Below are 23,890 nucleotides of genomic sequence, written 5' to 3' on the forward strand. Positions count from 1 at the left end.
TTTTTGTGTGTGAACAACAATCAACCATTATGAATAGTAGTGTATTTATGTATTGTATTATTTATAAGTAGGTTCTACAGATATTGTTGTATTTTTATTTTCTTGCTTGCAGACACATCTCAACTCTCCAGAGTAAGCCTGGAATCTGCAGTCCAGAAGGCCTATCATCCAGATGTGCTCCCTCATGCTCTGTGGGTGGAGGTGTGCTCCTGTCCCGCAGGATTCGCAGGCCAGTTCTGTCAACTCTGTGCTCCCGGATTCACCAGGGAGACCCCTGATGGTGGACCCTTCTCCCCTTGTGTACCTTGCAATTGCAATCAGCATGGGACCTGCCACCCGGAGACAGGTTGGGAGTGTGTTTATTTGTTTGTTTGCATGCAGTCAGTCTAGGCAACGGCTGTGTGTGATCTATGCCAAGGAAATGTCATTCTATCACAGTATGATACACACTAGGAATTTTCAGAAGTGGCTACCGCATTTAAATATAAATGTGTATTCTGTAAATAATAGTTTTTTCTGTCAAGTGTATGAAGCACAGATTGCTCCCAAAATTTCATCAATTGACAATTTTGTATCTCCAGCCATGTCTAAAAGTAATGTTGCTGACCAAAAGCTTGTTATAGTCAACTATAAGTGAACTGCTATCGACAGCCGTGTTGCTTTTTGTTTTGTTTGGATGGCGGCTTCTCTCCACTTATCATAAGCATCACTGAAACTTCTTTCCAATTGATCAGCTTTATGCTGTAAATATTTTAGTATGAGAGTTTATAGGGCCCCCACTATGGATATTATCAATCTTATTATTATATTTATAGTATTGTTTATTTTGATTTATTTAAATTACCTGTCATACCATTAGTAACACAGCTGTAAGTAAATGAAAACATTTGAGCTGAATTTTAAATCTGCAAGTGCACCATATGTAAAGCTTTTGTCTCTCAAAATGAAAGAGTTGACTCAGAGTCGTTAAAAAGAGTTATATTCCAAATGGATCTTAAGCCATTTTGTTCTGGCGTCTGAATAAAACATTGCCCGCCCACAAGGAAACCTTATTAATAATGAGTGTTCTTAACTAATAATGGGTGTTCCATGGGCATTGAGACATGAGACACAGGAAGAGGACCAATCATAAAACATTAGGGTCCCTATCAGACAACCGGCGCAATAAGGCGCAACACACGTTTGGTGCGATGTTGTTGACCAACACAATTCAAACTTTTTTACATTTTTATGCCACATTGTTTAATTAGCAAATCCATTTTCACCACCTTTTGGACTCATGGGTGTGCTGGTCTAAAATGGAGGTGTGTTAAGGCGCATTGGTGCGTCGCTATTTTGAGGAACTGAAATAGACTGCGCCATTGACCATCAAAAAGCTAGTCTAAAGTCCAGCGCAGAGCACTTTAGTTATGTGCCCATGCGGGTCCAAACATTTACACATTGCTTAATATACAGATGATGTACAACAATACACAAATATTTTTACATATGGGAAAAATAATAAAGGATAAAAATGTTACAAAAATTATGATTTTCCACATAAATATAAAAACCACTACCTCTATGCCTTCTTCTTCTAGGGGCTTTTTCAATTTATTCTTGACAATTTGCATTGTATAATATTATTATTATTAGCAGTATTATTTATTATATGTATATTTATATTTGTTTTAATAAAAACAAATTTAGATTTATCCACCTGTCAGGTTTTAGAGATATGCATGTATGCATATACATGTATTCATGTATACATTTCCTCCATTTGCTTTGTCTACGAAAGTAAAGTGGTAAAGTAAAGAGTAAAAGTAAAGTAAAGTAAAGAGAAAGTAAAAAAGCTGAATGGAGGAGGCGCGTTCTTTATCCCCGAGCTACAGATGGTAATTGTTTTCTCGCTAGTGAAGCGTTCAACTAGAGATGTAACTCTTACTGGTTTTGCTTAAAACACACTCATAACTGGATTCAGACATGTCCTTGTGTTTTTGCACCATACACTTTAGACTTTGCGCCCAGATTGTTAAAACAGAGCCCTAGGTCATCAGAACTGTCACTTCAAATTTGTGTAATGCAATGGAAAAGTTTGGAGAAATGTGACTCTTTTTTTAAGTCACTAAGCATACAGGGTAAAAATAAAGGCATATTAAAATGCAACAAAGGTGTTTTTTGACCTTGCATGTAAATCCGTCTGTTGTTGAGGACTCTCACACCCAAAATATGAACACTTGATCATTCCTAATAGGGACACTTTAAGTTTATTATGAGCTTGCAATTATTTGCTGTGTTTTCATGCAACAGTGAGTCAAGATACACTTCATGTCCTGTCATTTTTTTACAATACATATAGAAGAGAGAAACAACTGGCATATGCTTTTAAATCTTTGTTTCTGCTCCATTTTATCTGTATAACTATGCACATCTGAATGTAAGACATTTTTCACTTCCAGCCTTAAAGAAAGATACATCACTTATATTCAAAATTAAAAGTAGTTTTTCAGGTTATTGTGGTTTGGCATAGGTGAAATGCCAATGGGGGAGGGGGATAAGATCAGAATATACAATTTCACATATTCCCATAATTATTATGCCTGCAGTGTATGCATTACTGTTTACATTGTTTACTGTTTGTTTTCTTTACTATAAATATAAAAAAAATAACCTGGTTTACAGTATTAATTCATATTAATTACCAATACTTAACTTGCACTAATTAATATCAATGTTAAAGTGTTACAGTTCAATGTTCAATGTTACAGTTCCAAAAGAGATTTATTATTAGTCTTGTTGTTGTTGTTTTATGAATTGCAGTTTGTTTCACAAATTGAAATTAAATTCCTTACTTCTTATTAGGTGGGCCACAGAATGGGCCCACCTGCAGCTTCACCACTGGTTTCCTCTTCATAGAAATGTTCCTTGTGGGAAATTCAGTTGAAATGTCTTTTTTATGTAGATACACCAACTTGGAAATGTTTGGAAACACTAAAAGTTTTTTTCCCCCTTCTGTTTTCAAAAGTGACACTTTTTCATCCAGGATTCACTTCATCCATTTCTAATACTGTTTTTGATCATTTTATCATGCAAGTGTCAGATGTGGCTTTTCCTTTGAGCTCTTTCTGGAGGCCAGCAGCATCTCAGCGTCTTCTCTTGACTGCTGTAGATGAAGCTGCTGTTCAGTGTGTGCAGTTCAGCGAGGCTTCAAGCTGAGCACCAGCGAGGGGTCTTTGCTCAAACTTCATTCTCATGTACTTCTTAGTTTTTTTTTCATCTAGGATGTCCATCTCACTCCCTCATCTGCTTCCCAGTTCATCTTTTCTCAGAGTAGCTTTAATATCTTAAAAGAACAATACAATGAATTAAAGAGAATCTGTTTGTGTTGGGTCGTTTATAAAAAATAAATTTCACTTGAAAATATACAATGAGGTGAAGGAAATGCCAGTGTATTCACTACTTTAACAAGCAAGAAAAGACACTGCACTGCCGTTTCCACAGTTCATTAAGCAGCACAACCATTTTCAGATGTCTAATAATAAGGTCTCTTGAATACCAAATCAGCACGTTAAAAGGATTTCTCAAGGATTATATAACACTAGGTTTTCTTAGTAGATCCAAGTAGTGGCAGCTGAAAATATATTTTAAAATGTAACTTAGGCCCAATCCCAATTCTACCCCATAGCCCTTCCCCTTACCATGAACGAGCAAAACGAGGGGTAGGGGTGTCCCAATTCTCTTCAGCTTAAAGGCAAAGGGCTAAAGGGAAGGGCTAGATAGCCCTTGAGACTGAGATTTTTCAGGACCACACTCAAAACCAAGGGGTAAGAAAATTTCCCAGAAAACACCAGCTCAGGAGATCCACAAATTTGTATTTTTTTGTCATTATTACACATTTTTACAACAAACAAGCATGTGTTTTGATACGTTCATAACTGTGTTAATGTTTTACCCTCCATTTTTTAAGAAAATTCTAAAATAAAACCCACTAAATTTTGCTATTTAAAATCCATAATATTAACTCATGTACAGTAGTCCCACAACATACTTTCACATCTGACACTGGAAACCCCTGTCAGAAAGGTCTTGTGGCTGGGAATTACCTTTTTACAGTGTCTGGTATAACGCTAATGTTGTTTTTCTGTGTTTACATAGATGAATAGGGCCACAGTGTAAATGCACAGTACAGTTATTATCTTATTTCAACATTATATCATTATGATAACATGATATTCTTGACTTTGGTGATTTCCTGATTATAAATGCTAAAAAATATGCAACTGAAATAACTGCAGCAGTCGCCATCGTCGATCTCATATGAAGTAAGAGTTGGAGATGACATATGATGACCTGTGCAGGTGCTGTAGTGGTGTCCCATTCCTTATGGGTAAAATTTGAAGTCCTTTCCTTCACACTGTTTTAAGGGCCAAGGGGAAAGGGTAGAGGAAAGGGTAGCGGTAAAAAAAATTTCATTGGGATTGGACCTTATTCCTAACATGGCAAACAGCTGTCTTTGTCACGGCATCCTTCAGAAATTGTTTGAATATTGTTATGTGCCAACATTACCTATTTGTCATTGCTATTATTTGAAGAGTTCAGATGCAAAAATCTAACATTTTCTTCTAATATTAGCTTTTCTCTCAGGCTCCTATGTCTTGATTCAGTAATTTCTTTTTTTATGGCAAAGAATAGTGTATTTGTAGAAGAATAGTTGATTGTAGAAGAAAATTCCAGATGGCATCTGAACTCTTCAATTTTGAAAACAATTTTATATAAAATTAAACGTTCCTGCTCTCTTTTCATCTATTCGTCAATCTTCATTTATTTTTTAGCAACATCCATCTTCCAACAATCCAATCATTCTCCAAAGAACGAAATCATGCACTGTCCTACACCTTGTTTTCTCATTTTAGCACCATTTCAAGTGGATATACTTCACGATAGAAAAACAAAAACTTAACTGATCTTAACTTTAAACAAACAGTGTAAAAAATCTACTTATGAATCCCAGAGATTTAATATTAACCCCTGGTGAGTATAAAACGTCAAGGATTGTCAGATTTAGATTGTGTTTATCAGGGGTTTAGAACGACCCAAGATTGACTCTTTCAAATATGAAAGCCCTTCAGGCTCTGAAGTGCTTCAAAACATTTGAATGGCGGTGTAACAGACATAAAAGTACCACTCCTATCACTGCCAATTGAAAAATAAAATACAACCAATCCCTTTATCAAAAAGACTATTCGCTCTGTTATCTGAAAGCTAGATCTTCTATTTCTGAAGCCACCATATTGCCCGCTGCAGTTTCTCCCATTCATTTATCCACAAGTGGTCTGCTTATAGCATTTCTGAATATATAGGTTTCCAAATACATTTTTACACCTCCAGCACGATCACTCAGATGTTCCTCTCACAATCCTCTTCTTGTTTCTGTCATTTTCCATCCTGCTTCCTCTTGTTCCTCTCTCACTTCTTCATTCTTCCTCTTGTTCTTCCCGTGACCCCATTAGCAGCCTGAATGGCGGCCTGTCTTTCTGTCGAGTGTAGATAGAGTTCACGCCTGCTACTCTCTTCTCTATTAGACCTGCGAGACAGTCAACCCACTAATTAATTGTAATGTCGATTGCACAACAAAGAGTGTTTATTTGTGTCTGCTTTCTTTCAGTGTGGATTTGAGCTTAGTCCTTCCATCTTTCTTTCTCTATCTATCGCTCTCCTGCTCTGTCTTTCTTTCCCACTGATGAGTAATTTCACTCTCTTAATATGCGGCAAATTAAACCTCCATCGCTCTTATTATGAGCGTAATGTGTGATTAGTTTGGTACAAGTCTTTAACATTACAAATTAATGTCAGACATGACTTTATCTACCACTCGGGGTTGGGAAAAGGACGAATGGGAGCGAGCGATTCGGAGAAAGGGAGGGAATGAAAGCAAGACGGAATGAGGGAATCAAAGCAAGAGGAGCTCGAGGGGGTGAAAGATCGAACGAAAGTATGCATAGGAAATCTCCACCTCCCAGGAGAAAAGGAGGAGCCTGCTGCTTTTATTTATTTATGAACCTGTTTAACTTCAAAGCAGATTTCGCCCCAGTCACAGCGGGGGGCTGCTCATTGCCATTTAGCTGCTTAAATATTTTCCAGCTTCATAAATAGAACAAGGCCCACAAGGTCCCTGCTGAAAACCAGCACGCTTACCATTAGCATATGCATACGTCACTCTTTATTTCTCTGCTCACCAGAAACCGAGTGTGTTTTTGTCTCGTTTATATACGTGAGCCTAATTATCTTTTGATGAGTGTTAATTGGATCTCTTCGCTGACAGGCCACGCCCCTTTGATTTACTATTTCCGAGTGAGTGGGTGTTGCAAGGTGCTTATAATTGGCTGTTAATTGGTTATTAGTCTTGTCACTCAGCACAGGTGTTGTTTGTTTGGTCGCAGATAAGAGAGGAGAGAAGCGCACTTCTTTGGGGCTGGATGGTAGTAGTGCTTGATAATTGTGATTTATTTAGAATCTGCCTGTTTGTGTCATTTCTATTTTCCCGCGAGCGATACAACAAATTGGAAAATGTTAATATTTGCGGCGGGAAAATGTTACTGTGGTGCTGGAGGGCTAATGAAGTCAAGCATATGTCCTTCGGATGCACATATATTTTGCGAGTGTGTGTGGATTTTTTTTTTCCTGATTTATTTCTTGAGTTCTTTTTCCGAGCGTGTTAATTTAAGTGATCCCATCCATAAAATTAGTCCGAGTGGGTCTTAAATTTGTCTTGGAAATATGCAGAAAGAATAGGAGGAAGAAGTGTTTTGCTGAGACTGAGGGTTTCCATATGAATGTACATACACATTATCTGTGGCAGTCACAGAGAGTGTGAGAGCATTCATATCTCACCCTGGTCCAGTGTTACTTTTTATTCTCTCACTCTTTTTTATGCAAAGTTGATTTGCATTGTATTTGGGTTAGCAAATATAGCAAAAAAAAAAACAAAAAAAAAAAACGATGAATTAATTAAAACTGCATAAAATATCACATAACAATAACATCTTTACAAGTTAAGAATGTGTGAATATTTTCTTGTTTTATTAAAATATACTGTAGCAAGGAGAAAAACTGTCCCCAAAAAAAGACCACTTCTGTGGTAAATGTATTCTTACATCCTGTTACATGAGGTTCAGACTTTAAAATGTGTTTTATAAGGGTGAGTCATGCTTTTAAAAGGCTGCTTTTTTCTTTTGCATGTTCCACTCTGATTTTTTCCCACTCTGAACCTACTGTCATGATTGTTCCTACAGTGAAGCAGACTTTTAGAAAAAAGAGGTGAAAAAAGATAATGAATGGAGAAGAGAAAATAACTGAAAGATATTCTGCTGTAAGAAAAGACAACTCTGTCACTGAAGATCAGCGTTTTATTTTTTAGAGTCCTGAGCATACATTTTCAAGTCAAAGATTGAATCAAAATACTTCTTAGATTCTGGTTCACAAATGCCTCCATACACTGATAGCATAAGTGAGTCTAAGGGTATCTGTGAGTACTTTATCCTATTCTGGTGCTATTTGCAAGTACTTTTTGCAAGATATACAAAACAATTACTTTTTTAAATATTATATTTTATTTCTAGACTGTTTAGTTTTTCTTTGGTTTCTTTAGTTTTAGTATGTTACACTAACATTCATACCTTCTTTTATTTTTGTTTAATAGTTTTATTTATTTATTTTTTTTTTAGAAATCTCTTATGCATATCCAGCTACTCAGCTCACATGAAAACGACTGCCATTTTTCCTAGTTCCTCAAAAAAGGCCCACCATCAAGAAGCTCTGATTGGTTAGATAACATAATGTACTGTGATTTGCAGATCCATGTCACCAGGATAAGGGTCACACCCCTACAAGCACATGCTTTTTCGCTCTGTAAATATTGTCAGTCAAAGTAGCTATTAGTCGTATTAGTTTGAGCCTGAATCAGACAAAAATGACACTGAGGACACAGCTGAACCTCATGCCTGCTCTCTAAAGTAAAATTTGACTAGTGTCTTTAATTTATATATTCAGGTTATAAGCATGTGTAAGTAGAATGAAACCTTCACATATCTTTTGCAAGTTCATTATTTGAAATGCATAATGCAGAGAAAGCGCTCACATAGAGAGACAAGAAGCTCTGTGGAAATATCAGCACTCCTCTGCGCAGGGTATATGTGTGTAACTTGAAGCATTTGTGATCTTACTAACATGGATGTATTTTTTTTAGTAGTACCCACTTTGTTTGCTGTAGGCTTTGCTAAGCTAACTCTGTAAAAAAAAAAAAAAAAACATGTCTCCCTTTGCATTGAACTTTGAGCATATTAGATTCAAAGTGTTGTTTATGTTCACACAGCTACATTACACAGAATTTTAATATTTTTTGTGGAAACCAACAGTGTTTATTTGAAATTGAATCTTTTATTTTATTAATATTAATTAATATCAATATGTCTTGTGATTGGTAAAAAATATTGCAGACCACATTAGTACACTGTAAAAATATCTTTTAATTCACAAGTGTTTTCCATTTATTTACGGTTGTAAATTGCAGTGTGAGGCCTTGATCTCGGCTCTGTAGTTTAACAAAGTGAATTTTATTGACATTTTAGTAGCTTGACAATGTATAATATAAAAAAATAATAATAATAAACTGATAAATAAGTCTGTAAAATAACAGAAAATGTACTGGCAGTTTATTACAAAGTTTTTGTAGCATTAAACCAACCCGGACAATATATCACTTTAAGCTATTAAAAATGTTAATGAAATCACGATTTCGAACTTTTCAAGGTTAAAAGTTTTCAGAAGAAAGAAAATTATCCCATAATGCAATTCAAAAGCATAAAAACAAAACATGAATTACAAATTACAAAAAACTATTATATTTACAGTTTAGTCTATGCTGAGAAAAGCTGTGTGAGAAGCAACGCATAATATATCAAATTTTTACATATTTTTTACACATAATTTTATCTCACTCCATTGTCACCTTAATTGAAAATCTAAGGTTCTACAGTATCTTCATTTAAAAATAACATTGAGATAAGGATTTCTAAATAAATAAGTCCCAAAATGTTCCCAATAAAGAAAAAACATCACCTCAAAGTAAATATATTGCCACAGAGTACGAGAATATGTGAATAACATATGTGGGTAAAAACATCACAAAGTAAATATTGCCACAGAGTACGTGAATATATAAATGTTTTGAGAAATAAAATTTGAAATAGAACCTTTTTGATCTGCTCAACCATCTGGAGCCTCATAAATGAAAATGCTACAGTCTAATTAGCTCTTTCATGTAGACCAAACTGTAATGAATATTCTAACGAGTTTGACCGCGTTATGACGGATACAGTCTGACGGGTTCCGGGGGTCAAGAGCGCCCTTTTCCCAAAGGACAGGAGTAGGAAAAGGTCTCTGTTTTTGGAAAGAGAGAGCCGTCTTTATTTTTGCTCTCATTCTTTCACCCCTCTCAAAGAGTCAGGAAAGGCCCATGCGGAGGTGCTGACATTTAGCCACCCTAAAGCAGTGAATAATTCAGAACGAGGAGAGGTACAAATGTCAGACGCTGGGAATAAACTTGCCCGAAGAGATGCAAGATCTCAAATAAAGACATTGATATGATAATCCCAGCAGACCTCTGGCCATGGATATCGTACTGTTTTGCATAGCACAGATGAGCCTGTGAATATTTAGGATTTCTATTTGAATATAAAATGAGCCTGGCCTTCTTGTGACCATTAGTTGGATATCATGTAAGATTAACTTGATTATTCTTGATTGATTAAGCATTAAATATGAATCAGGCTCTCTGTAGGAGAATGTGAATCGGATTTCTCTCAGCCGTGTAGCAATCTGAGGGAATAAGGAGACTTTTGTTTCAGAATGCAAATGAATGCAACTTCCAAGACAGCGGCTTTTGATCTGCACACAGGGAAGGGCTTGTTTCTGAGTGTGTATGTGTGTGTGTGTGGCATCTGCCCATCAATAGCTGCCACATCTGTCTCACATTACCATAAGGGCAGCTTTAACATCCGCTGAGGCCGACAGACAGATGGTAGCCAGCATTTCCTTTACGCTCAAACAGAATTAAATGTAACCTCTTTCACCTTCCCATTTTCCTGCCTGTCTCTCTCTTTCTACCTTTGTGGCCAGGTGTAACCGGCTCTTAGTTGCTAAAAAAACGTCCTGTGATTAATCATTTCAGCTGTATTGCACACATTCTCGTCACCGTTTGCAATGCTGACAAAAATGTCACCCATCACCTTGCAGCTCTCACTTATGATTTGAATGAATCTAGTCCAATTTTCTACCTGTTGCCTTTGGATTGCAACATGACTGCGGCTCTGAATGGAAATTGGTCTTTTAAAAAAGCTGTAATGTCTTGTTAATATTCACAAACTTGAGCTAGGTGTTTGAATACTCCACAATTTGTTCTGCTTGAAAATGAAGGTCTTGTCATTTCTCACTCTTATGTTCTGTCTTCCATAAAAATATAAAACCCCAAAGTATTTTATAAACTACAATGTTAACAGCTTCCTGTAGAATCTACAGTAACTTACTGCTGGCAGTTTGCCAGTAACTCACTGTGAATCAATTACAGCAAAAACAATGTATTTATAGCACCATTTATATTGCTGTATATGTATTTAAAGTATTTTATATCTTTACTATAAAATATACAGTCATTTTAAAAGTGCAACTTTGAATTACAGTAACATACTGCATAACTGTCCTATAGTGCAATTCTGTTATAGACTGTAAGAAATGTGGATGTTGTATCCATGACATCACCCATTGGTTTCTGAATTCCTCAACATTTTGTTTGCATGTCATTACGCCGAGTGGGGGTAACCAAAAATGGGCGAACAGGTGGGGCGTGAGGGGAGCTACAGATGCCTGCTAGCATTTTGCTTGGATTTCTTTGTGAGAAAGGCTTAATACTTCATTACCTGTGATTCGTTTGTGTTTTGTCCCCATATGCTTGGTTTACTACTATATTAATAAATTCTCTTTGTTTTTAAAAACCCTGCATGAGCCACTAGAGATTGTCCTTATCACGTTTTCCTACAGGAGAAAAACACAAATTACGTCCAATATAGTCTGTATTAGTAAATGCAAGGCTATTCATGACATCCATGGCATACCACTGTGCGACAGCCTTTCAGAGGACTGTTCAAAAATAAGAATTTCACTCACAGCATGCCATGTGATCTGCTAATTGTAAGAAATAATCACAAAAGGCAATTGACTGTGTAAAGATACATCAAAAATGAATTTGGTTTATATGCCGAGCTCAGCAGCTAATCAACCAAAATCATTTGAAGTGACGTCACGGTGACGGTGAGACTTAACTGTTACTCAAGCAGCCATGCTCTTAATTATGCAGACTTAATGTAAATGAACCAAAGTATTAAAAAAAACTCCCTCATAGTTGTCATGAAGGGTAATATTAGCTATATGCACCAAAACCATCTTTTGTACCAGGCTGTAAACATCTTTTTATCAGCTGTAAATATGGCCAATTTAGCATAGCAGTCAGTGAACATCTGGAGTGTCTGAAGCCAGCTCCCAAAGGCCAGTCGATGAACTGCAGTTTCAGTTATCTCCGTATCGGCTTCATGAGGGAGAGCGGGATGTTTCTGCGTGAATTCTGTTTGTATCAGTTCAGTTCACCAGTAACTTCCTGTAAATCCATTACAGAAAAAACACTATTTACATTTACAGCATCATTTACCTTGTTGTGTATGTATATACAGTATTGTATATATTCACTGTAAAATAAAGTCATTTTCACAATGCAACTTTAAAATAGAGTAACATACTGCATAACTGCATAAAACATGCTGGATAAGTTGGCGGTTCATTCCTCTGTGGTGACCCATGATAAATAAAGGTACTCAGCCAAAGGAAAATGAATAAATAAATGTATTTCTTACTTATATAGAACCACATTTACTTAGACCATTTAGGTTGACACACTGTAACTGAACCTGTAATCTGAGTTAGTATAACTTGGCATTTTTTACTTTTACAGAAACATCTGTAAATCCGAACATAGCACAACATTAAAGACTAATTAATATCTTTCTGTATTTTTGTGCAAAAACAAACAATAACACTTGATATTTTACATTCATTTTCCTTTTATAGTCTGACAAAAAGCATGCTGGGAACTAAAAATCTGCAATGTGTGTGTTTTTCCTCTATTAAACGACCTTAAAATAAGAAGGAAAATTCAAAGTGCTTTTAAAGACGGATTCAAAGCCTATAAGAGTGCTCCATAAGAGTGCCTTTTTCTTGCCATCATACACCATAAAAACACCAAAACTGACTTTGTTTTTTGGCATTTTTTTCAAGGTGTAGCAGAGTGTACAAAACCATTTTTGCTCTGTGAAGTGTTCTGCTTCTCTGAGGCCTCTGTTTTGTTGTGTAAGAGAGTGGTATTGATCTTTGTGAGAGTTCAGGTTTGTCTTTTTGAAGTGATATATGGGGTGGTGGTTCTTTTAGTAAGACTTTTAGAGTTAATTTTGTTCCTCCAGGTCAGACCGACACAGACACATATGCCTACGCACACACACTGTGTTCCCAGACCTCCCAAAGCCTGAAAATAAAATGCCTCCTAAATCTAATTCAGCAGAAAAAATAAACAGAGGACGAGGAACATGGCCCAACACAGCTGCTTATAAAAAAAAAACCCAGACACCCCTACAGTCCAAATGCTCCAGACTTCTTTATGAACTAAGGTGCTTTTCATTGAAGTTATCACATTGGTTCCAGTTATTGATCTCTCTGCCCATCTTTCTGTTCCTCTCCGTCTCTTGCTTTCTTTGGCTTTCATTCTCTGCCTCTGATTTGGATCTGTTAATGGTGGTCAAAATCTCTAAAATCACAATCTCTGCAACACCAGTGAGATGGCACACTGGCTTATAAGTTGACATGTGGAAACTCTATAATATTAGGGCTTAGTTCATTCCTGTGATTTGATGATAAAATTATTTTATTGTTTTTTTTCTTTCTTACATCGTTTAATAATCCTGAGGCTATGTGTCCACTAAAGCATTTCAAATGACAGCATTCTGTATCTTTCTGTTGCTGTACTTGTTAATGTTGTTGACCAACCTGTAACAAGACTGTTATGATAGTTGGTTTGTGTGATATATTTGCCCCAATTGATTGGACAGCTGACTGAAAATGGACAGTGATAAGCAGTCTGTTTTATCCAGTGCTGAACACTCCAGCTCTCTACAACTAAAAATAAAATGCTCAGTGTGCAATGCTCTCTGTCAAATAGATGCCCAGTGCCTGCTGCCATTTAAAAATAATGTGTAGGTCCCACTGAATACAGAGGGGAAAATAATATTTTGGTCTCTTGAAAAAAATAACAATTTGGCAGACACACAGTCTTACACCTAAAATGCACACTGAAGGTGCTTCTCAAACAATTCAGTAATTCTTGTCTGAGCTGTTTTCATCACATTACAAAGCTTCCAAATATAAACATTCTACATTTGTTTATGCGATAGATACTGACCTAGAGAATCTAAACAACTGCACTGGTGTGGTTTTGCCAAGGCTGAGCGAAACCTAGTAACTGCAAAAGTTTTTAAAATAATTGTCAACATACTGTATGTAAGCCACTCTGTGAAACCCAGGCTAAAGTCACATAATCTATTTTTGAGGGGGGGGGGGACTTTGAATCCATGAATTGACACAAATATGCAATATAATGCAATATAATAATGCCCAAACTTTTTCTTATGAAGGGCCAAAAACCAAACTTGATTGAGGCTATAGTGGGTCGAAGGTAAATATAGATGTCATGGGTAATTTTTTTATTTATTTAATACTTTTCAAAAATAACTAAAAGACATTGCTTTATATTAACTCATAAAGTATAATCTTTTTACAGTTTTATAATGAACTTATTACAGTAAAAACAAAAACAATCTCATTTATAACAGAAAGGAGTTACACTAGTTTTTGCCTTGATTTGCTCGCTAATGTCTTCTGCATAGTTGAGTGACAGCATTTACATTTTATAAAATCAGATACATTTACAACATCTAATTGAAACATTTCATTTCAGTTTGCTTTTTTTTTTTTTGTAGCTCAGCAATAAAACAAACAAATAAAAAGGTCACGTCAAATTTAAAATGAAAATCTCTGATAAAGGCATTTGCCCCAACCCTCTCCGTCATTCTCACTCTTTTCTCAGATAGGATGGTGGGCCAAATCAAAGGTTACAGTGGGCCAACTTTGGCCTGTAGGCTCTACTTTGGGCATCTCTGAGTTAGAGAGTACATTGATGCTATACTTTAACGAATTCTCAGGTCATAACAGGTCAGTTGTTATGAAGCATGAGGAACAAAAGGCAGATTATTTAAAAGCTCATTTGATGGAAATCTCTGTGAAATTGTCCCAAATTATGACATAACGGCCTATAGAGAACCAGCAAGAATCATTCTGTGTCAAAGCTGAGGATGAATTTGAAGAAAGGTTTATCTCATATAGGCTTGTTTTTTTCTTTTTGCTAAATATGTGGTTAACCTGATTGTATAGAGTTAGTGTAATGTTAGTACATGAAAAATGCTATTATAATTTATATTTTATATTTCTATTTAATATGTTAAGCAATATGAGTGTTACTGTGGTGCAGTGTGTAGCACAATCGCCTCATAGCAAGAAGGTCGCTTGTTTGAGCCCCGGCTGGGTCAGTTGGCATTTCTGTGTGGAGTTTTCCACGTGTTCGCGTGGGTTTCCTCCGGGTGCTCCGGTTTCACCCACAGTCCAAAGACATGCAGTACAGGTGAATTGGGTAAACTAAATAGGCCGTAATGTATGTCAGTGTGTGAATGCAAGAGTGTATGGGTGTTTCCCAGTGTTGGGTTGCAGCTGGCAGGGTAGCCGCTGCAAAAAACTTATGCTGGATAAGTTGGCCGCTTATTCCACTGTGGTGACCCCTGAATAATAAAGGGACTAAGCCAAAAAGAAAATGAATATTAAGCAATATTGCATTCATAACATATTACATTAATATACTTATTATTATTTTCTACTAATATTTGATTTTACTAATAAAGCTACTTTACTACGCTGAAGAGTTTTTAGTTATTTTATTTATTTGTTTATTATGCTTTTTGGACCACCACATCATAAAATTTAGACCAGTTTTACAAAACTTTTCATGTGTCATATGTGTCAATTTTCATATTTATCATATATCACTATAAAATGAGAAAATCTCTTTTTGAATTTGGCATGTGGTACATAATACCAAATACCAGTCAGAATAATTATGCTTCAGATGTGTTGCAGTTTTAAATACAAGCTTTTCTTTAAATTGGATATTCTCAAAAATATCATTTTCTGAGTCTAAAATGAAGCACATTTTTGACATTGCCTATCGCAGTAAATAATAAATATATCACGGTCATCATAAAAAATGACTTCAGCTGGGTTGGACAACGAAGATGAAACAATGGCCAATTTAGTGTTACAAACTGTGGAACTGTGTTCAATTTGAGCTCCACAGGGTCAATATACATGGCCAGGCTGCTGTAGCCAAACCACTGGTCACTCATGTGAATGCCAAAGATCAGTTACAGTAATGCCTGATGTGAAAATCTTGGGCTTTTTACAATGCGAAACATGTATTTTTCTCTGATGGGTTCACCTTTACTGTCTTTTCCGCATCCGGGAGAGTTAAGGTGTGGAGAAGCCCCAAAAAAGCATGCCACCTAAACTGTTGCATGCCCAAAGTGAAGCATGGAGGTGGATCAGTGATGGCTTGAGCTGCAATATCATGGCATTCCCTATGCCCAATAGTTGTGCTTAATGGGTGCGTCACTGCCAAGGACTACCGAACCATACTAGAGGACCATGTACACCTAATAGTTCACACATTATACCTAAAAGTGGTGCCATGTATCAATATGATAATGCACCAATAAATACAGCAAGACTGGTGACAGAGTGGTTTGATGAACATAAAAAGGAACATCTCCCATGGTCTGCAGTCACCAGATCAAAATATTATTAAGCCAGTTTGGGATGTTTGGAGGAGCGAGTCAGGAAATGTTTTCCTCCAACAGCATCATATAGTGACTTGGCCACAGCTCTGCAAGAAGAATGGCTCAAAATCCTTCTGGTCACTGTGCAGGACTTGTATCTGTCATTTCCAAGACAAATTGATGCTGTATTGGCTGCAAAAGGAGTCCTTACACTGTGAGGAGTCCCTATACTGATGAATTATTGTAGTCTAAAACCAGATGTTTCAAGGTACAATTTTTTACATGCTTGAAAAATGTTATGGCACCCCCAGTGGCTGATTTCTTTTTTTTTTTTTTTTCAGAGATCTTTAGGACCATTAGTCATACATGCCCAGGGACTTTCTTTAGATTGATCTCCAAAATATGTGCACAAAGTTTATTGTTCATTTTTCGAGATATGCCGATGCCCCCATTGATTCGACTGTCACTTTAGACTAACTCAATGTCTGCAAAGTTTGAAGTCAGCTTTACTAGTCACATAGTTATACAGATACTTTATGTGTGTTAAGTTATAATGACAGCACTAACTAGCCAAATGGTCTAAATCTTTGTGTTTTTGTGAGTTTTTGAATTATGAGTATAGTTCTGTGCTTTGATTTTGACAGCAGGGCAAGCCTCAGTTATGTGGAACTGCTTAACAAACCAACTTTAATTGACATTTTGTATAATGTATAAGCAATAATATGCTGTGCAAAGATAATTTAAGTGAGTAAACTGACTTAATAAACTTGGAACTGTTAAGCAACTTATTTTTTTAAATTATGCCTACAATATTTTTAAGCCGTGTCTACTAGTTTCTACAGTGTGAGTCCAGCTTTTTAATGAATTCTGAAATCTGAAAATCGGGAAAACTACTGGCAGCTCATTACCTGCTTTTAGGAGTGTAATTTACATGACCAGCCCTAACAATATACTGTTTCAAGCTACTAAATATGTCAATGAAAGTCATTTTGTTAAACTGTTCATCATCAAATGTTGATCAAGCTCCCATAATGCAATTCAAAAGCATAAATGGAAAACACTCATGAATCACAAACTAGAGGAAATTGTTAATTAACAGTGAATGCAATTTCCATATCAGCGCACCCTACTAAATTTGTTTGCTCTCTCTATCTGAAGTTGCTCTAAAGCACCCAGCTATCTCAGCGAACCCTTATTAAATCTATTACTCTTAACCTTGCAAATTCTCTCAGTGGCATTTAGCGCATTTAAGGGACAGCAGGAGACTGAAGTCTTTGTTCTGAAATGTTAGTGATGTGATTGCCTGATTGACATGTGTGAATGATCCTTCACACTGAGAGCTTCAGTTTCTCCACACAACCTGACTGATCTGCAAACTGAGTTGTTTTTTCACCATCATCATTGGTTGTTTTAAGGGCAGCATTTCTTTAACTCCAGCTTTTTTATTATTGATTTCTTTCTGTGTTTGTTATGCCGGTGGTATTTGTCTCTGAACTGTTTCAATAGAGAACAGCAGAACTAAGGCTAATATACAATTCAGAAGTTTTAGAGGGTTTTCAATGCATGTTCAAGTGTTTGAGTGTGTGTTATTGATGGTGTTATTTTCTTTGATCTTTCTAGATAGTTGCCCTTCATGAAGCTGCTGCACTATTTATCTGATGGCCTCATATTTCTACATATTTTATAAACACAGGTCATGGATAAGGTTCTTACATATACACAAATATATATATATATATATATATATATATATACACTCATCGGCCACTTTATCAGGTACACTTGTCGAACTGCTTGTTAATGCAATTTTCTAATCAGCCAATCACATGGCAGCAACTCAATGCATTTTGGCATGTAGACATGGTCAAGAAGATCTGTTGCAATTCAAACGGCATGGTTGTTGGTGCCAGGCGGGCTGGTCTGAGTATTTCAGAAACTGCTGATCTACTGGGAACCAGGTGAAGTATGAAGTAGGTGGCAGTTCTGTGGGCCCAATACCTTGTTAATGCCAGAGTTCAGAAGAGAATGGCCAGGTTGGTTTTAACTGATAGAAAGGCAACAGTAACCCAAATAACCATTAGTTACAACCAAGTTATGCAGAATAGCATCTCGAAACGCACAACACATCCAACCTTGAGGCGGATGGACTACAGCAGAAGACCCCACTGGGTGCCACTCCTGGCAGCTGAGAACATGAAACTGAGGCTACAATTCGCACAGGTTCACCAAAACCTTTTCAATAGAAGATTGGAAAAACGTTGCCTGGTCTGATGAGTCTTGATTTCTGCTGTGACATTTGGATGCTAGGGTCAGAATTTGACGTCAACAACATGAAAGCATGGATCCATCCTGCCTTATATCAGCGGTTCAGGTTGGGGGTGGTGGTGTAATGGTGTGAGGGATTTTTTCTTGGCACACTTTGGTCCCATTTGTACCAATTGAGCGTTTTGTTAAAACAGACTACTTGAGTATTGTTGCTGACCATGTCCATTATGACAGCAGTGTACCCATCTTCTGATGGCTACTTCCAGCAAGATAATGCACCATGTCATAAAGCTCGATTCATCACAGACTGTTTTCTTGAACATGACAATGAGTTCACTGTACTCAAATGGCCTCCACAGTCACCAAATCTCAACCCAATAGAGCACCTTTGGGGTGAGGTGGAACGGGAGATTTGCATCATGGATGTGCAGCCAACAAATCAGCAGCAACTGCATGATGCTATCATGTCATCATAGATCAAAATCTCTAAGGAATATTTCCAGTACCTTGTTGAAGCTATGAAGGATTTGGGCAGTTTTGAAGGCAAAAGAGGGTCTATCCCAGTACTAAGGTGTACCTAATAAAGTGGCCTGTGTGTGTGTGTATATATATATATATATATATATATATATATATATATATATATATATATATATATATATATATATATATATATATATATATATATATATATATATATTTAAGTTAAGATGCAAACACTTTTATAGCAAAGACTAGGTCAATTTCAATATATTTAACATAAAATAACAACAAAGATAGGAGGCTGATGAAAATATGATGATTTTAGTAGAAATTTTCAGATGGCATGTAAAGGTTTTTGCATCTGAATTCCTCATATAGGCTTTATTTATATCTGCACATTTTATTTTCCTATTTTTAAAAGAAACAGAGTACCTTTTCAACTGAGTCCTTAAATAAATGAGAATGAATAAATACGCTATTAAAGAAACATACAGGTTGTGATTACAGACGTGATTTTGGAGCAAATTTTGGAGCTCACTCTTTTCTTTCTATTTTCTCTCTTTCTCTCACACACTTCGTGTATGACGGTATATTGCCATCTGCTGTTTGAGATGAGAACTGCATACTTTTCCCCCGTACTCATGTTTGTTTCTCCTTCATTTTGTTGTTGTTGCTGCTGCTGTGTTCAAGAAATGAGATTGAGATTATTTGAGCTTTGTTCCATGACTCATATCCTGCTGGAAGTAGCACAAGATTAGCACACTTTGGTGATAAAGGGATGGAAATGGTCAGCAACAATACTCAGGTAGGCTGTTTTGAGTTGGTTCTAAGGAGCCCAAAGTGTGATAATACAATGTCCTCCACACTATTTCACCAGCATCAGCCTGAACAATTGATACAAGGCTGGATCTTTTAGTGCTTTTATGATGTTTACAACCAATTCTGACCCTGTACCATCTGAATGTCACAGTAGAGATTGAGACCAGGCAACCTTTTCCCATTTTATATTGTCCATTTTTGCTAAGCCTGTGTTTATTGTGGTTTGCTGTTTTCAGCTCACAGGAGTGTTACTGGTTTGCTCATCTGCTTCAAGGTTCAGAAAAGCTCTTCCACAGATCTTGTTGTAACAAGTGGTTTATTTGATTTACAGTTGCCGTTCTATCAATTTTAGCCATTCTTCTCTGACCTTTGGCACCAACTGAAGTGCCATTCACTGGATATTTCCTTTTTTTTCTATCCCATACCATTCTCTGTAAGCCATAGAGATGGTTGTGTGTGGAAATCCCTGTTGAGTGAAATACTGCAAGATCATAGAACAATATGTTTTATCTTCTTTTTATCCTATTTATAAGACATTTATGTAGTCTTAACTATATGTAGTTAATGTTATACTATAAGCATTTTTATATATATTTTATTATTTATATAAAATGTATTCTTTATTTTGTGTGTGTGTGTGTGTGTGTGTGTGTGTGTGTGTGTGTGTGTGTGTGTGTGTGTGTGTGTGTGTGTGTGTGTGTGTGTGTTTATAGTATATCTCCACTTGTTAATCTCTGCAGACTGTCAGGGCATGTGGGCTGAATCCAAATGGAGACCAGCGCATTGCCCTGTGGCATATTTAAGGCTGTTTTTTATGCTGACTTTGGCAGCGTTGAACTGCTTGTCTGAGCCGATGAGCTGATATGTGATGGCTTACACCCTGGTGTTTCTGCAGTGTACCAGAAAGCCATTTAAGTTTGTTTGCTTTTGTAGAAATTCATTATGTATTCACAGAGCCCTAATACCGAGGTTCTGTGTGTGAGTTTTGATAAATCAAATGATTGTTTGCTTTAATTAAAAAAAATTATTGTTACAACCACTTCAAAATTCTTAGTTTATCTTCTAATTGATATATGTTTGTATAGGTAATTTTTTTTTTTTCTGTGTATTATGAAATTTCTAATCAATTTAAAATAAAGAGTAACTCCAGTGTTATGGTTGTGACATTCGCAGTAAAAATATCACAGTTTGACGTATTGTGCTCACTGCTCTAAAATATGTTATTTTTAACACAAAATATTCTATTTTAAGAAACATTTAAAGTATTTTAGAGCCATAAACATGGCAGACAATATAATTCAAATGAATCATTGACTTCATTAGTTTCTAAAACACAGATTTCTTTACAATTTAAAACTGCATCTTTCGATATTTTTTTGCTGGAGATACTGTTGTCCTAAAAAAAAAGTAAATAAAAAAATCCTACACATACCTTAGGAACGGCATAGCAGAAAAATTGGGGTATTTAAAACCTTGACTTTTCCAAACCGCGGTATACCTTAAACTGTTGTCGTCCATCCCTAATCTGTAAACATGTTTTGTACTTTAAATTAGAGAAATAAACATGTGTTATGAATGTGACCAAAAAAAGTTTACAGTGTACAACTTGCTTTGTAGAAATTCTGTAAATTAAACTGCACAATCAAAAAGAAATAATGATAATCAAAAGGACGAGTTGGCTCTCCACAGAACAAAAATGATTGATTTATTTTATTTTATATTTTTGCATTTATGAGAAAAAAGTGTCGTTATGGATGTGACTAATTTGAAATTGGTACTTGTGTGACTTTGGTAAATCAAATATAATAGTTTGAAACATTGACAGAGACATTTTTGAGTATTTCTAAAGTACGGTAAAACACTTTCTTACCCCAAATAAACTTAGAAAGTGTTTCTGTATATTGGTGTAAACTTAATTTTTTCATGGCAAGGTTGACATTTGCATAGAATTGCTTAAAGTTTTGGGGGGCACAATAGCGAAAAAGGCACCCTGTTTATGGACATGTTTCTATTAATATCTTTTAGACAATATTATAACAAAGATTTAACTTCAGAAGTGTTAAGAAAGCAATTTTTGATTAATAAACCTGATGATCATTTGCAACATATGAAAGCATTTTTTATTCTGACCAGTTGTCAATTTTAGAAAAAAAATGACTGACTGACAATATTTTTGTTTTAATTATTTAGAAAAATCTCACCTTTACAGAATAAAACGCAAATACAACCTTAAATGTTTTATTTAAACCCTTAATAATTAAATACAGTAAATCCAGAGGCATTTTAAACTTCGGATTTGATTAGAATTGATTTGTTTTCATAGAACAATGTAATGTGGTATAAATTGTTGAAGATCTTTTCATTTCTGTTGAGTTTATAAATGTTGTCTTTGTGTGTGTTTTTCTGCAGGTGTGTGTGCCTGCACAGACTTTACCACCGGCCGTCATTGTGAACGTTGTGAAGATGGTTACTATGGGAACGCACTGACTGGCAGCCCAGGCGACTGCTTACCTTGTCCTTGTCCAGATCGCACCACCTGCGCCCAGGTGCCAGAGACAGGGGACGTTATTTGTACCAACTGTCCGACAGGCCAAAGGGGTCCGTTCCAGTGACTTTATGTGCTATTTACATTATTTTGTCACAGAAATGCTCAATTTACCAATAATACATATAAACATTAGTAGATAAAATACATTATGCATTCACTGTTAATAAATGTAGATTTAACCATTTTAGCTGATGCTTGAATGCGAAGCACAAGCACAGAGAGCAGTAATAAGTATGTAAATGCTGTTAATGGATTTTAATGGATCCCCAGGTGTACGATGTGAATTGTGTGAAGACGGTTTCTATGGCAACCCTCTGGGCTGGGGTGGCACAGTGCAACCCTGTGTGAAGTGCCAGTGTAATGGGAATGTGGATGCCAATGCAGTGGGTGTGTGTGATCACATGACTGGACGCTGTCTGAAATGTCTGGGCCATACGACTGGGGACCATTGTGAAAAATGCAGATTGGGTTACTACGGCAACGCACTGGCCAACCAACTCAATCCGGAGCGAAAGTGCAAACGTGAGTGTCATTTAAAGCATGAATGGGCCACAAAGTGGAGGCATCTGATTGTTGAGTTGTGGTGAAATGGGTTTAGAGTTAGAAAATATAGATGCAAATCAACAGATTTTCCCTGCATTTGGCCTTATAATAAGACAGTACGTTTTGGAATCATATACATTGTAGAAACTTGCCATTAAAAAATTTGATAATGCAGACGAATATTGACAGAAAAAAACACTTTATTATAATGCACAATTCATGCGATTAAAGGGCCTTTCGGTTCAAGTCTACCTCAGAATTTTTAAAAGAATGCTTCATAATAGGCGTGGAGCTCCTTGAGCGAAGGAAGGATTAGGCAAGGCCAGCACAGCAGGGAAAAAAGAGGGAAGCGAGCAACTGTTGTCTGTTGGCTCACAATATTGGAAACAAACCGTGTGGAGACCCTTGATTTTATAGTTTACAAAGTTAAAATGCAAATAAATAAACAGTAATTTAATGCACTGCTTTATATGTTATTCGTAATTTCATATACAAATAACCACAATTGTTATATCATTGTAAAGATAATTATGTTTATATAAACACTATATATAAAGAGGACTTCTCTCCTCCCCAATCCACGGGTCTGAATACAGACACAGTGGAGCAGTGCAGCTGGTCTCTTGCCCTGTCTATTTCCACCATTAACCCTGCTGGTAATCTGGAGGATTTTAAACATAGGCGAACACAGCAGCACAGAAAGGAGATGTGTCTCAATGGTAATGAACTTAACTGATAAAAGGCCGCCATTCTCCAATTCTCATACAACTCTCCTGACAAAAATGCTTGCTGCAAACCAACAGCTTTGCTGTTTCGGTAGCCCTAACAGCATCGCCTGGAACATGCAATGAACCCTGTGGATCATGGAAACAAACACATATAAGCCTTCATAAACGGCTAATTAATGAGTGCTGTGCGCTGCCGCAGTCTCACAGCTTGGCAGGTCTGCCTTGTTTTCGGCAAGCACATGCAGCATGAATAATCAAGAAGCAGGGTCTTCTGATAAGAAAACTCAGCTCTGAATAATAATGAGAAATCGACACATCATCACTGGACAGGCAGATCGGCGCTATGCCATCGATTTTGATCCCGCTCCAAAAATGATTTTAAACCCGGAAGATGAAATTACCTGACGAAAGCTCTAAATTATCCAGTTTTCCCCACAATTAAAGCTGACAGGAGGTAACGTTGTCTTAACTGATGCTCAACACACACA

General features: G+C 36.4%; 1 protein-coding gene across 1 annotated transcript in view; it reads left to right on the top strand.

Annotated features, from left to right (window-relative positions):
* Positions 1–23,890, top strand: part of lamc3 (laminin, gamma 3) — a 136,138-nt gene that overhangs the window by 89,708 nt on the left and 22,540 nt on the right. Inside the window, exons 12-14 of the mRNA XM_682251.11 lie at positions 113–346; positions 21,993–22,181; positions 22,402–22,653. Of these exons, the coding sequence (XP_687343.5) occupies positions 113–346; positions 21,993–22,181; positions 22,402–22,653 (675 nt within the window). The remainder of the gene's footprint in view (positions 1–112; positions 347–21,992; positions 22,182–22,401; positions 22,654–23,890) is intronic.

The sequence above is a fragment of the Danio rerio genome, chromosome 5 (assembly GCF_049306965.1).
Source record: "Danio rerio strain Tuebingen ecotype United States chromosome 5, GRCz12tu, whole genome shotgun sequence".
Classification (NCBI taxonomy): Eukaryota; Metazoa; Chordata; class Actinopteri; order Cypriniformes; family Danionidae; genus Danio; species Danio rerio.